The sequence below is a fragment of the Anopheles aquasalis genome, chromosome 3, assembly GCF_943734665.1.
Source record: "Anopheles aquasalis chromosome 3, idAnoAquaMG_Q_19, whole genome shotgun sequence".
Lineage (NCBI taxonomy): Eukaryota > Metazoa > Arthropoda > Insecta > Diptera > Culicidae > Anopheles > Anopheles aquasalis.
In genome coordinates this window covers 35564064-35576563 of record NC_064878.1, presented here as the reverse complement: position 1 = coordinate 35576563, position 12500 = coordinate 35564064, and the positions used below count along the sequence as shown (strand labels likewise).

The window sequence follows — 12500 nt, the reverse complement described above, 5'->3', positions numbered from 1 at the left end:
TGGCGAAATGCATTCGCTTATCGCTGAACGACAATCTGGCCAAATTCACCAACAGCGCCCCGGTTGCAACTCCGGACGTACAGGGTAATCTTCGATTGGCTTGTGTAGCTCCTTTTTGTGTCTCAATTCTGTGGACAATTGTGCGCCGAGCCAAGGTGCCTCTAGCGGGTCGTGGTGTGCGAATTTTCGCGGATACAGAACTGCATTCAATTTTATCTATTTTAAAATGATATGTAGGATTCGTCTCGCAAACAATTACGAAAAATGCAACATTTCTTTGTTACTGTTTTATCATGATTTTTAAATTATCCATTGAAAAGATTTTGTAAAAGTGTACTAATGTCATTAAACTTTTGGATTTGGAGATACTAATGGAGAGTATATAGTAATGTAAGAGAAGGTAACAAACCACGCAGCATTCGTTTTAGTACCAAAAAAATAGTAGAGAAAAGGAAATTCGGAGGAGTACGAATGGCTAAAGTAATGCAATGAAGTAAATTCGCTCGTAAGGCAATGTATGTAGACAATCCACATTGCACAATGAGGTGGTTTACCCCATGGCAGTGACAAGCGAGCAGGCTGGAGGGCTCCGGGCTCGGTACTGCACCTGAACCGTTCAAATGTGATCCTTAAGAGCCCGGCCCGGCAAGCGAATAAGTGTTGTTTCATGTCACCTGGAAATGAGATCCTGGGGATCGTTGCCGTTGCCGTTCAAGGATCACGGAGAATCACTGTGCTGAAGGACAGTGTTAGGTGACAAAAGCAGTGTTGTGATGCAAACAAAATAGGGAGAACATTAGGGCACACACAGAGTCGGTTTTGACGAGGGGTTAACGCAAATATAGGACGCATGAAATGAGGGCGAAACCGCATCCCAAATCCGACGGTTCCTTCCTTCCCATTGTTGGCCCAACAGCCGGCCCCATTTCTGTTTGCTGTGTCTGTGTCTGAGAGATTTCTCCTTGAGGGATACAACAACCATTGCGAGAATGCGAGCAATAGGTGGACGTTAATTTTTTTTTCGACAGCTTTCCACTCCACGCTTTCCAGTTCCGCTACTTTGCGGACTATTCCAACGCCGGAACGCTGGGAAATGTTTGGGGGAGAAATCCGCATGGATGGATAAAAATTTGTTTACCCTTCGGATTAAGTTAGTCGATGTAAAGATGATGTTAATCGTCATTGCGATTAGTTTGTTCTGCCGAGCGCGCTAGGTCCTTTAGTTTGACAAAATGATCTGTTAAGTGAGTTTGATCTGCTTACAATCTCTCTCCAACATGACACATTACGGAATACATCGGTAATGGAAGGCATTTAATTGTATTAGAAACACATTTAAATCATTGCGCTTGCAAACATTTGCGAATTGTTTTATAAGAAGTGAATGTGAACTGACCATTTATTGTGTAACTATGCGGTGTGTAATTTAGTTCCTTGGATTTTGTTAAACGATGGTACCCTTTTTTAAGGGAAAGTTCACAGTCATTTAAAGTATAACTAAATACCTTTAAAACGCAATAAGTAAGTGTTCATAATATACAACGTTTTTTGTCTCGTGTTAAAAATGTCAAGTTCTGTGTCTGAAAAGTCAATTTTACGAGGTAGTATAAAAACCTTCTTTCATTTAAAGAAAAAGTTAACTGAAAGTTATCGTTAGTTGGTTATACACTTAAACCAACATGAACATTTTACGACACAAAGGAGAGGGTTTAACGTTAAAGAGATTTTAACGTTAAAGTCTAAGAACTTACAAGCCAACAAAAAAAAAAATGAAGGGTGTCGTGCATTGCGAACAACTGGAAATTGGTAAAACTATTAATGGAGAACGTTATCGACAACAATTGATTTGTTTGAACCGAGCTCCGCTAGAAATTGACGAACAAAATCAATGACCGACATGATAAACTGATTTTTCAACATGATAACGCTTGGCCGCAAAAACGGTGTAATATGTTCAGAAAATCCTGAAGACAAAGTTACCTGAAGACATTGTTCTTTATAAATACTACCTATTTGGTTGCTAACAATTGATTTGGCTACGTGCAACATTTTGAAAGGGTTCGTAGTGTGTAGTTTAGTTAGAATTTGAAAATTACCTGAAAAATGTAAAAAGTAGTGGACAGCGATGGGTAATATTTGGATTGATGTTGCTATTCTTTTGAAAATGTTTGGTTTTTGTAGCGCCAAAATATCGATATCGAAAAAACTAAGTTATAGGCCCAATCTTAGAAAAAAACACAAGTTCCAAGTCAAATGCCATACAAAAACTCTTAAACTCTGCCCCGTTCCCGTGTTGTTTCCACAACAATTCCATGAAGACACTTTTATTGTAGCTCTGACAAAAATAAGCACGAGACTGATAAGTCAATGTTGGATTGAAGTAAATTGAATAGGGTCTGTCGTCTCCTTCATGTCTGATTTTCGCCTTCCTCTCCCGAAAGTCCCGCGATTACTCCTGTTAGCTCTAGCAGTCAACAGCATGTAAATGCAAACAGCATCACACAGCATGTAAATGAACCTACATTCGAATAACATGCCATTCGATGACAATTCCAATATTGTCTGATTTGTAACAGCAACGCATAAAGAACAACTTTTTACTCGTTGTTGCGAGCGTCTGTTGTCTGCAGTGCCGTGCCGTACGGTGCGATGCCGGTCCCGGCCAATTTTTGGCTACGCTTGAGCCTAGGGTTAGGTGGTGGCAAACACAGAACCACACAGGAAGTTGTTAACCGATTTCGGGGTTTCGGAAAATAAAAACTCCCGCCCCATTGAGTCATGTAGCAAAACAGTGTTGGGGACGATCCCAATGTTCCATTTTCCTGTTCCTGGCAAAAAAACCCGAGGCTCGAGAGAAACATTTTTCACTCCTTCATTTGTTTTGAATATATATTTTCAAGTGTGTTGCCAAACGTATTGATGATGCATCAGTCAGATTTTGAAATTGCTTCACTTCAAATGGTTCACAGCCTACTACACAGCCTGGCTACTGCTGACATTTGTTCGGAATTTGCAGAGTGCGCAGCGCAAGGAGAAATTTATAAATTTACGACCCAAGATAAAAAGGGACACAAACAGGATAAATCTACACATGTCCAATTTAAAAGTCTAGCATTGTGTATTAGGGGTTAGGTGGTGCTCGTTGCTCATACTCCGTTGCTCTGGTAAGCTAAGAGCCAAAGCCAATGGCTCGAGGAGGCCGGAAAGGGGGAGTAGAAGGAGGAGGAAAAAGGATTGTCTCCGGCCCATGTTATGTCATAGTAGTACTCTCTGGTTTCCCTTTTGCGCTGCCACTGCCACTCGTCGTCGTGTTCCCTTGACAAACATTTCCCGACAACAAAACTCCCGGTCCCTGGACTAGGTGACCGCTCGTTTCCTGTCGTCCTGACAGCTCTCGAGCCGTTTCAGCTCTCAATCAATGTGTGGCCAGGAGGCTAGGTGCTCCGGTCGTTCCGGTGTGATTTATGTGCAGCTCGCGCCACCAAATGTTCTCGTACTCGAACGCCGGTTCCGACGGCTCCCGACGACCGGCATGTCCCGGCCCCGGAATGGCAGCGCGGGAACTGCAACAACCTGTCACCTGTATCTTGCAGCTGACTTCCGAAGCAGGCCGCATGCCGAAGGCGCTTCGGAAAATGGCGAACACGAGTAGGCGATGGCCGTGTCCTGAGAAAGAGATGGCACAGGACACTTGGATTTATCCTTGTTGTGTTATTCAAGGATACTACTCGGCGACGACGGCATGAATGAAATGGTCGTTTTGCTTCTGTTTCCCTTTTGCGTCGTCGTTGATGTCGTGCGCAACCGCAACGATCCTTTTTTGGCTCCCCTCGATGAGCTGGAGCACCGAGATCCGGAGGGGCGCCAGTGAGTTTCTTTGCGAGTGAGGAGCCCAACCAATGAAATGGAGCAACATTCAAGAAAGAGAGAGAGAGATAGTGGAAATTCGTGGCGCGAGTTTTCCCTCTCGGACTCGGAAAATTCGTGCAAGCAGGATGGCCGATGAGATGGAGATATTTTCCGATGCAACTGGCCGAGATACAAATTCGACTGTTTTGTTTGGCCAATTTTCAAAAACACTGGAAACTGTGTCGAAAACAAGCCGTGAATTGTCCTTTTTGTGAGTCAAAAGTGATCAAGTATTTCCTCAAGTAGATCTCTCAGTTTTAGAAGTATTTTCTATTATTGTTTATAACCTATAACATTACGATAGAAATCTTCTTGAAGTTGGCACTTACCATTCAGGCCGGAACATTGATGATCACTCGATCTACCGTCGATCATATATTTAGTGCGAGATTCAGCGGCTTTTGAAACAAAAGAGTCCGGCCAGTTGCCTCGGAAAATTTTTCACGAAAAATTTTTTACGAAAAATTTTTAACGAGAAAATTTTTTACGAAAAATTTTTTACGAGAAAATTTTTGACGAAAAATTTTTTAGGAGAAAATTTTTTACGAAAAATTTTTTACGACAAAATTTTTCACGATTTTTTTTTTCTCCGATTTTTCTGGGGCGTGGCTTCTGGCTTTATGTACGCGCCGATTGGCTGGCTTTATGTATTTACCTATGTACTACGCGCTGATTGGTCGCCACGAATACATAAGATCGAGAGGGTCGAAGAGTAAATATCAATGAAATCTTTCGTATTTGCGTTCGCGTCCTTGCACAGGTAACAGCTCGAACTGCAGCTGCGCGCGTGCTCCGCTTTTGGAGACGAACATTTCGACACTTTTCGGGCCGCGACTCCCACACCTGCCTCGCGAGTGCTCACCCCCGGCCCGACCGACGCGAAAGTTTGTTTTGATTTGAGAACCCACCAAAAACGCACGCCGCCTGTCGCGTAGTTCGCTCGGCCACAGATCGAAAGCGTGATCTCTCGCTCCCAGTGCAATCTAGTGAAGTAGCAGCCGGTATCATCCAAGTGACCTACAGCGTTGCAGAGTGTTTTGTTTGTGAATCCCCTCGGCCAACGCCGATTGTTGCCGATTTTCCACCAACCACCCGAGAATGCCATGCTTCTGAAGCGTCCAGCGACAGTCCAGTAGTCCGTTGCCAGGGTTTACAGTGCGTCCCCGGGGGTTAGTTGTGTTGCCGTTACCACGTTCCATCGGTTCCTGGGGTTTTCCGTGACGTTCTGGCCTTCACCGTTGTGCATTGCGTGTTTGTGAAAGTAGGCAATGCAGTATGTTGCGTTGCTTCTTTTGAGTAATTAGGATTTGGTGTGAAAATCGCTTTATTATGTTACAAACTACAGTGAATGCATAGTGAAGGAAGAACCATTGATTAGTTGGAAGCTACATTGCAGATATCTCGTCGTTCGAATCATCATTCCAGCGGTCAGTTTGCACAGACAACAACCATCCGAAAAGGCTCTTTTTGAATTGGCGATCCACTGAGTGTCCATCAGTTGTGTGACAGTGTGTGCGTGTGGGTGTGTGCGCGCCGGACAGGATCGTGTATCCCGCCGAGCGTTTGGCGCCAAAGGATACAAAGGTGGTCGACGTCCGGTTGACCTCAGCAAAATGTCGATTCGATGATGAAGCAAGCGTGCTGCAACAAGCAAGGTTTCCTATGTTTGCTCGGATTTTTACGTGTTGGTCGAGGCTCACTAGATAGTAGATGATGATGGGTGCCGCCGTGTGGATTGTGCAGCAGTCGTAGTCTCGCGTACGCGACGGTTGCGAGAAGCAGCTTCTATCATCACGAAACGTTTATTTGGTTTAACCAAAGTATTTCCGAAACAGCTACGTGTGTATAGCGTGTGAGCGGGTGTGTGATAATAGGAAAACTTAACGCATAATACATATCGTATACGATTGCGGATACCTGGTGCTACAAAGCCGGAAAACAGTTGTTTACAATGGCTGCTTACGCTCAGTTTGGCTACACATATCCGCCGGCAAGTCAGGTAAGACCAACGAGAGTTGTCAAAAGAGCCCTCCAACTGAAGGATTACCTTAAATTCGTTTCGCCAACACGGCTTTTCATACAAAATTCAGTAACGTATGACAACATTGTTCCAAAACATCGTACCCTTGCTGGCATTATCTGGACCTGGCACGTGTACATCGCCTTTTCGGAGGCAAATACTCCAGAGAACTCGATGATGCGGCCCAACATCAACTCTCGAGAGGGACGTGAAAGTAATGATTCGAATTTTTGCCCACCAATTCCCACTGCGCCGTCCCTTTTCATTAACCGTCCCCGTGATGTGTGGCCTTTCGCGCATCGCGATCCGCCACATTATCTTCCGACTGGCGCAAATGAATCTACGAAATTGGGCGCCGTCGAATATCGGGTGGAGGCCTCAGCGGTGTAGCAGCATCGCAGTGACACCGTTTTTCCCGGTGCGCACCCTGTACGCCTTTCTTATGCCACATCAAGGGGGGGATGTGGTCAATCGGTCCAGCGGTCCTTTATTATGGCATATTGTGAGAGGTGTGTTGGGTGCCGTTTTCGGGAAAACTGTGAAATTATTCACGTCACACACATCTTTGCACCCAATTTTCGTTTGCCCTCGCAACCGCAGAGGCAAGCAGAGCAGGCTGCGTGCGTTGTGGAACATACCATCTTCATTACCACCGCAACCACAGCGCAGGGCCTGCTGCGAATGCTCACGCCGTCGCCACACCAGCCAGCCAGCCAGCCAGCCAGCCAGCCAGCTACTTTCGAATGCAAGAACGGCCACGGCGAGCAGCAGGATCGCAGTGCGCCATGCGCGCACGACACCGCCGAACGTGAACTACCAAAAACAGAGCATAGAGCATCGGGAGGAACTCGCGGACTGACTGGCTGACTGGTTGGTTGGTTGGTTGGTTGGTTAGCAACGGCATGGCAAATGGGAGCAAATAAGAAATTCGAAAAGAAAGAGTAACGACGACGCACCGACGGACGATGGTGCGAATGCGTCGCCCCGGTGCCGGAGACGAGCAGGACACAAGCCGAGCCAAGTGACATCTTCTTCCGTCGCGACCCCGAGAAAGAAGTGCAAAGGAATCTCATTAATTAATTATAATTTAAGACGAAATGAACCATGCGACAGTTCCGTCGTTCCGTCGTTCCTCATCTCGTCCCGCCGGCCGGCCGGCCAGCCAGGGGACTTGTGTTGCAATTCCGTCACACATCGTCGTCGTGCGCCGTTGTTGCGATCGCGCGTCATCACCAACTGCACCTCGCTAGCGGGGCTTGAATGAAGATGCTCCCGATCGCGCTCGCACTTCCAGGGAACTGTGTGGTGGTGGTCGGTAGTTTCGGGAAAAATTGAGACACCACAATGTGTACGCATACGGGGCCACAGCATAGCACAAATCAAAAGTATGTTCTAATTGAATTTTCTTTTCGCTTCGGCTCTGCACGGCGCATCAATGCATCCCTGGAGAGGCCGTGCACTGGTCCCTTCTGTGCGGCCATGCTGCCGATGGGTGCTTCGATTCGATTCCATTGACCACGCAACGCACCAGGCCTGCTTCATTGATCCCCGGCGCGCTAATGGGGCGAAGAAAAAAAAGGTTGAATTCGGTCACAAAACGGAACAGAGAAAACGCACCAGGATCGCACACAAAAACTTGCCAAAATCACGTACAAATCAATTTAATTAATTTACAATTAATTTATCAATGCTAAACTTGATAAATATTTATATTAGTCACAAGGTTAGGAGCAGATAGGAGTATTAAGAATTAGCGGAATGGGGAGAGAGAGCAACGACAAAAAAAAATGGGAAAAAACCACCTCAAACTCTCAGCATGATCACGCCAAGCGCCCCGGGCGCTTCGTGGCAGGGCGATGCTCTGCAGGTGAATCGATCGAGCTGTCGATCGAACGCGTGGGGAACCCTACGGGAGATCGTTGCTTTGCTCTCTCTCTCTCTCTATCTCTGTTTTGCGACCTGGCGGGAGGCTTAGAGGATATGCTCTAATCAAATTATAATAAATAATTCCAAAAATGACACCACCATCCCCAGTGGTGGCAGTGGAAGGCTTTAATGAATATGTTTTCGGCCAGCCAGCCCCAGATGGTGGTGGTGCCTTGGCACCTTTTGTTCATTATGAGCTGGTGGAGAATGGTATCTCAATCAATGGCACTGGCGATGAAGATTATGCCTCGTAAACATTCAATCAGCATACATGATCGATCGGTATCCCCCCGTTCCGATTTGTGATCACAATATAAGTCACCAAGAGCCCAATGAGTGGCACCAAATGCCCACCACAAATACGTGCCCACTGCCGTGTCCGTGTCCAGCCAAACTGCGTGATGGCGCCCTAAACGAACACTGGTAACAATCCTTGAAATTCGATACAAAAAATGTGTCAAAACGAACACTGAGCGCGTTTGAAAAACGACTCTCCTTAATGGCCTTTTTGGCAAAACGGCTAACGGATTTTCGGAAACCTTAGAGAACTGTTGGAATGCATCTCGTTTGACCTTCGGGCGTGAGGTTGACTTAACGGAAAGCTTAAAACATAGCATCGTCTCGCACAGTCACAGTGATTCCAGGCTCTGGTGCGTGCCAGCGTCTGCTGGCCAGCCTTTCCATGAATGGACGCCTTGTGTGGACGCCAACTGTCCGTGAGGTGTCATGCTGTGAAGGGATAGACATCCCTTTTTTGTGGACTTCCTGCTGGTCCAAAAAAAAAGGCACCAGAACTGTCTGACTAGATCCGTTTAGAGAGATTTCTGCAAGGGATCGCTGTCGATATCTCGGGGGTTGTTAAATGTGTTTGAGCAAATTCCAATTTGTTTGTGTATTTTGTAATATTCAGAAATGTTTTTACAGAAAACAAACACATTCTCTGCAGTTGCATTTATGTCGAGGATCACTAGATGAATTTGCTTTGGGAAACCGTCAAACGTCAGCGTTCGTTCGAAGTAGGCATATCCCAACAATAATCGATCTCCATCTCCGGTATGGTTCTTCCTGTGTCGGTTCGGTGCGTGCAAAGTGATCGAGAACAACAAATGCATCACACCTTCCGGTGGCCACTGTGTGGCTGTGGAAAACTGTCCCCGGGGGAAGTATAGAACGATCATAGTCCTGCGAGAACGTTTCAATTATGGTGCAATTCCCACGATGTACGATCGTGCGATGTGAAGGATTGCGGCTGAGGCGGCTCCCGGGTTCCCATAGCTCGGCCACATTGCTGGGCACCATCGCTGGTTTCACCTTAATCGGTTATAAGTGCCGGTTTGGTGCAGTGTCTTCTTTTCGTCCCAAAAAAGGATAACATCTACTATATAGAGGAACGATCAATTCCCCGGTGCTGCACGCCAGCAATCGCCACAATTTTCCGCATGGCCAATCTAGATGGAGGTGGCTGTGGGCACCGAGGCACACTACCGATTGTCAATCTCGGAACAGGATCGAAGATGAAACAAAGCGAAAAAAAATAATAAAACCAAACACAAGCTCGGGAACGGGAGCAAAATGTCAACTGGCACTCTGGCGACGGCGCACGCAGTAAGGTTCATCAATAAGCGAGCGAGGCCCTTACCACACGCCACCATGCCTCGAAGAAAATTCCATTCAAGCATCCCTGAAGCGCTTCCTTCACCCCCTGGTTTGCGCCCTCATACGGCACCGGCCAAGACAATTCCCTCGGCGGTCATGGTCGTTGGCGCAAAGAAAACTGTGGAACGCACAGTGCACAGTTGAGCATTTTAAAATGATTTATTATGTTGCTGTTTACACTTTGTCTCAATCGTCGTCCTCTCGATCCTCGCTGAGCAGCACTTCTGGCCAGTCGGTCTGGCTGCTGCCCATCAAATGCGCCAAACGCAACACCATGCCACTCACTTTCCACAAGCACCCGAGGCGGGGCGGGCGAATGGAGGAGGTGCTGGTACCGTTGTGGCAGTGTGTTATCAAAAATTCATATTTTTTGAAACACGTTTCCGCTGCTGCACACCACACGCTGCAGCAATCAATATTATCAACGAATGGCTGCAAAACGATGTGATTCGATAAGCAACCGAGTTGCGTTCGTTCGTTCGTTCGTTTGCTCACATCCGCAAAACCAGATTCTCAACGGACCGACGACGGCGGCCACAGAAAAAAAAGCCCAAAACAACAACAGCAAAAAAAAACGTCCACAAGTGGAACCCATTCCTTGAGAAATATGTATGCAGACCGCACGGAACCGCGAGAGTATCAAACTTCTCCGGAATGGCACGAGAACTTACCAGGTGACAGTACATAAATATTGCGACATCATCACATAATTTAATGCGCCTGGCTACTGGACGTCGTGCTGGAGACTGTTGCCATTGGTGATGTGGCATTCGTGTCCGTCAAGAGATGTCTGTTTTGTTGTAAAGTGCGACTTTTAGTGGAGCGCTTCAGTCACATCACAGAGTGCTTTGCTGCTCGAGCTAGACTTTTAAAGACCCCAGCGAGCTAGAACGATCCGTTTTGTGTTCTAAGATCTCATTTCTCATAACGAGCGGCAAAAGGTAGAGTCACCAACACTCGAAGAAAGATACAAAGAAGGTGATCGGGTGAAGAAGATGCAGATACCCAGAGAGGTCTACCAAGGAGAGGAACGAAAGCAGAGAAGCGAAGAAAAAAAACAAGAAACAGAAATCCAAGGCCAGAGAAAAAGTGAATATTTGGCAACTTAAAATTGATGGCGCTGTCCGAAAAACTGATAACGAACCACCGACCGACCAAACTGAACCGAACGGAACCGCACGAATGGGAACGTTATGCCCGGGGAAGATCCTAAAAAGGTACGACCTGCGTCGTCGTCGTCGTCGTCGTCGTCGTCGTCGTCGTCGTTGAATTAATAATTCATAACGTTATAAAAATGTTGAAGATGATGTCAATAATTTCCAAAATATCGACAAACTTCCTGGACCCACCCGATACCCTCCTCACGACCGTGGGTATAAATGAATGCTCCTGGGGCGTTCGCATTCGCGAAATGCATTTCCTAATCAGCGGAGGAGAGAACCTTTCCATTGCGTAGCCTACTGCGCTGGGTAGCATCATCATCATTAGAAGATTTCGTGGACGCGATTTTATGGCAGACCGAGTAATTACACCCTTTTACTAACCGGCCTGGAATGTGGAATGTTTAAATAAATGGGTGAATAAATGAATGAAGTTGTTACAATCTCCCATTTACAACCGTATTCATGTTGGAAAATGCATGCATAAAACAGGAAAATTAAGGCCCTTTTGTCCAATAATGGAAAACATGTGCGCTCCGGATCCGAGTTGGCCATATGGCAAAATGGTTTCATTTCGTTCGGATCCTCTTTGGTGTTGTGATTGCGATGCTTCTCTTCTCAATTTCTCACCTCACCTCATATGACACCATTCGGCGCTGGAAGGCTTAGTAAACAAGCAATTACAGTCAAAGGTCGGCTTCAGTTTCTCCTCCTTTGCCGGCACCGGGCACCCGGCACCGGGCACATGTCGCTCCGGGGGTAAAGCTGCCCTTCCTCACAGCACAACCCAGGAGCAGGTGGTGTGGCGTCAAACGCATGACGGTTTCAAGCACACGCATGATGATGGATTGTCCATTTGTTCGATAATAATATTTATATCTCAATTAATGTAATTTATTGTGGACGGACTCCTCTACTCACTACTGGCCAGCAAATCACTCACTCCAGTGGCCTGGCGTGTGCTGGTGAAGGTCTGTAAGTATGTTGGTTCGTCGGTTCGTTACCCAAAACCCAACGAACCATATCACAGTTATCGTGCGCGCTCTCTCTCTTTGCATTGCTCTAGGGCTCCTGCTACTCAGAATCTACCGGGACCGGGGTTCGGGGTTTCCTTTGGCGGGCGAACCGAAAAGGATCCGTGGCCGGCACTGCCAGTGGCTAAAAGGTGCGAACAAAGCCAGACCCCTTGTGTGCGGCCTCTCCTTTGGCTCGCAAAAAGGGGGAAAAAGATTGATTCCAGCTTGAGGTTGACGCGATCGACGTCATCGAAGCAGGCGCGGACTGCGGCCTCTGCAGAATGCCCCACGGATAAAACCAGTAAATGTTACCGTTAATAACGATATTCTGCCCAAAATTTATTATGATTATTAGTGTCCCGTCCCGATCGTTGTTCGTCATCTGTCCCGGAGCATGGCTCAAGGCGCAATGGCGGCGCGATCGCGATGACCAGACATGTATGCTAATATTTTTATGACCACTAAGCGACGCACTTTGCCGACTTGGACAGGGGCTCCAGAGACTGCTCGAGGCGCACAGTCGCAAGGCCGTGGCGCGATCGCGAACGATCGCAGGTGAGACGTTTGGTTTTCTAAATCGTGCTACCATAGGACACTGCTGCTTCTCCATCATTATCGATCCGTGCCTTTGAAGGGCGATCGCAGCGATCGCAACGATTAGCAGCGGCCCCAGATCTGTGTGCGCAAGTAGCACGCCCTTCTGTCCCCGGTTCTGCAGATCAAATTGAGGGAACCAGATTATACGGCACAGGGCCGCTGAATAAGCTGCCGAAAAGTGTCCGTCCGTCACGGCTCAACGGCTCAACGATGGCG

At 47.0% G+C, this 12500-nt stretch overlaps 1 protein-coding gene across 2 annotated transcripts in view; it reads left to right on the top strand.

The window, feature by feature from the left end:
• Positions 1-4682: 4682 nt before the first annotated feature.
• Positions 4683-12500, top strand: part of LOC126579060 (homeobox protein caupolican) — a 64992-nt gene continuing 57174 nt past the window's right edge. For both annotated transcript variants that reach the window (XM_050242305.1, XM_050242304.1), the window contains exon 1: positions 4683-5908. In XM_050242305.1, coding sequence (XP_050098262.1) covers positions 5861-5908 — 48 coding nt within the window. In that variant the 5' untranslated portion in view covers positions 4683-5860. The remainder of the gene's footprint in view (positions 5909-12500) is intronic.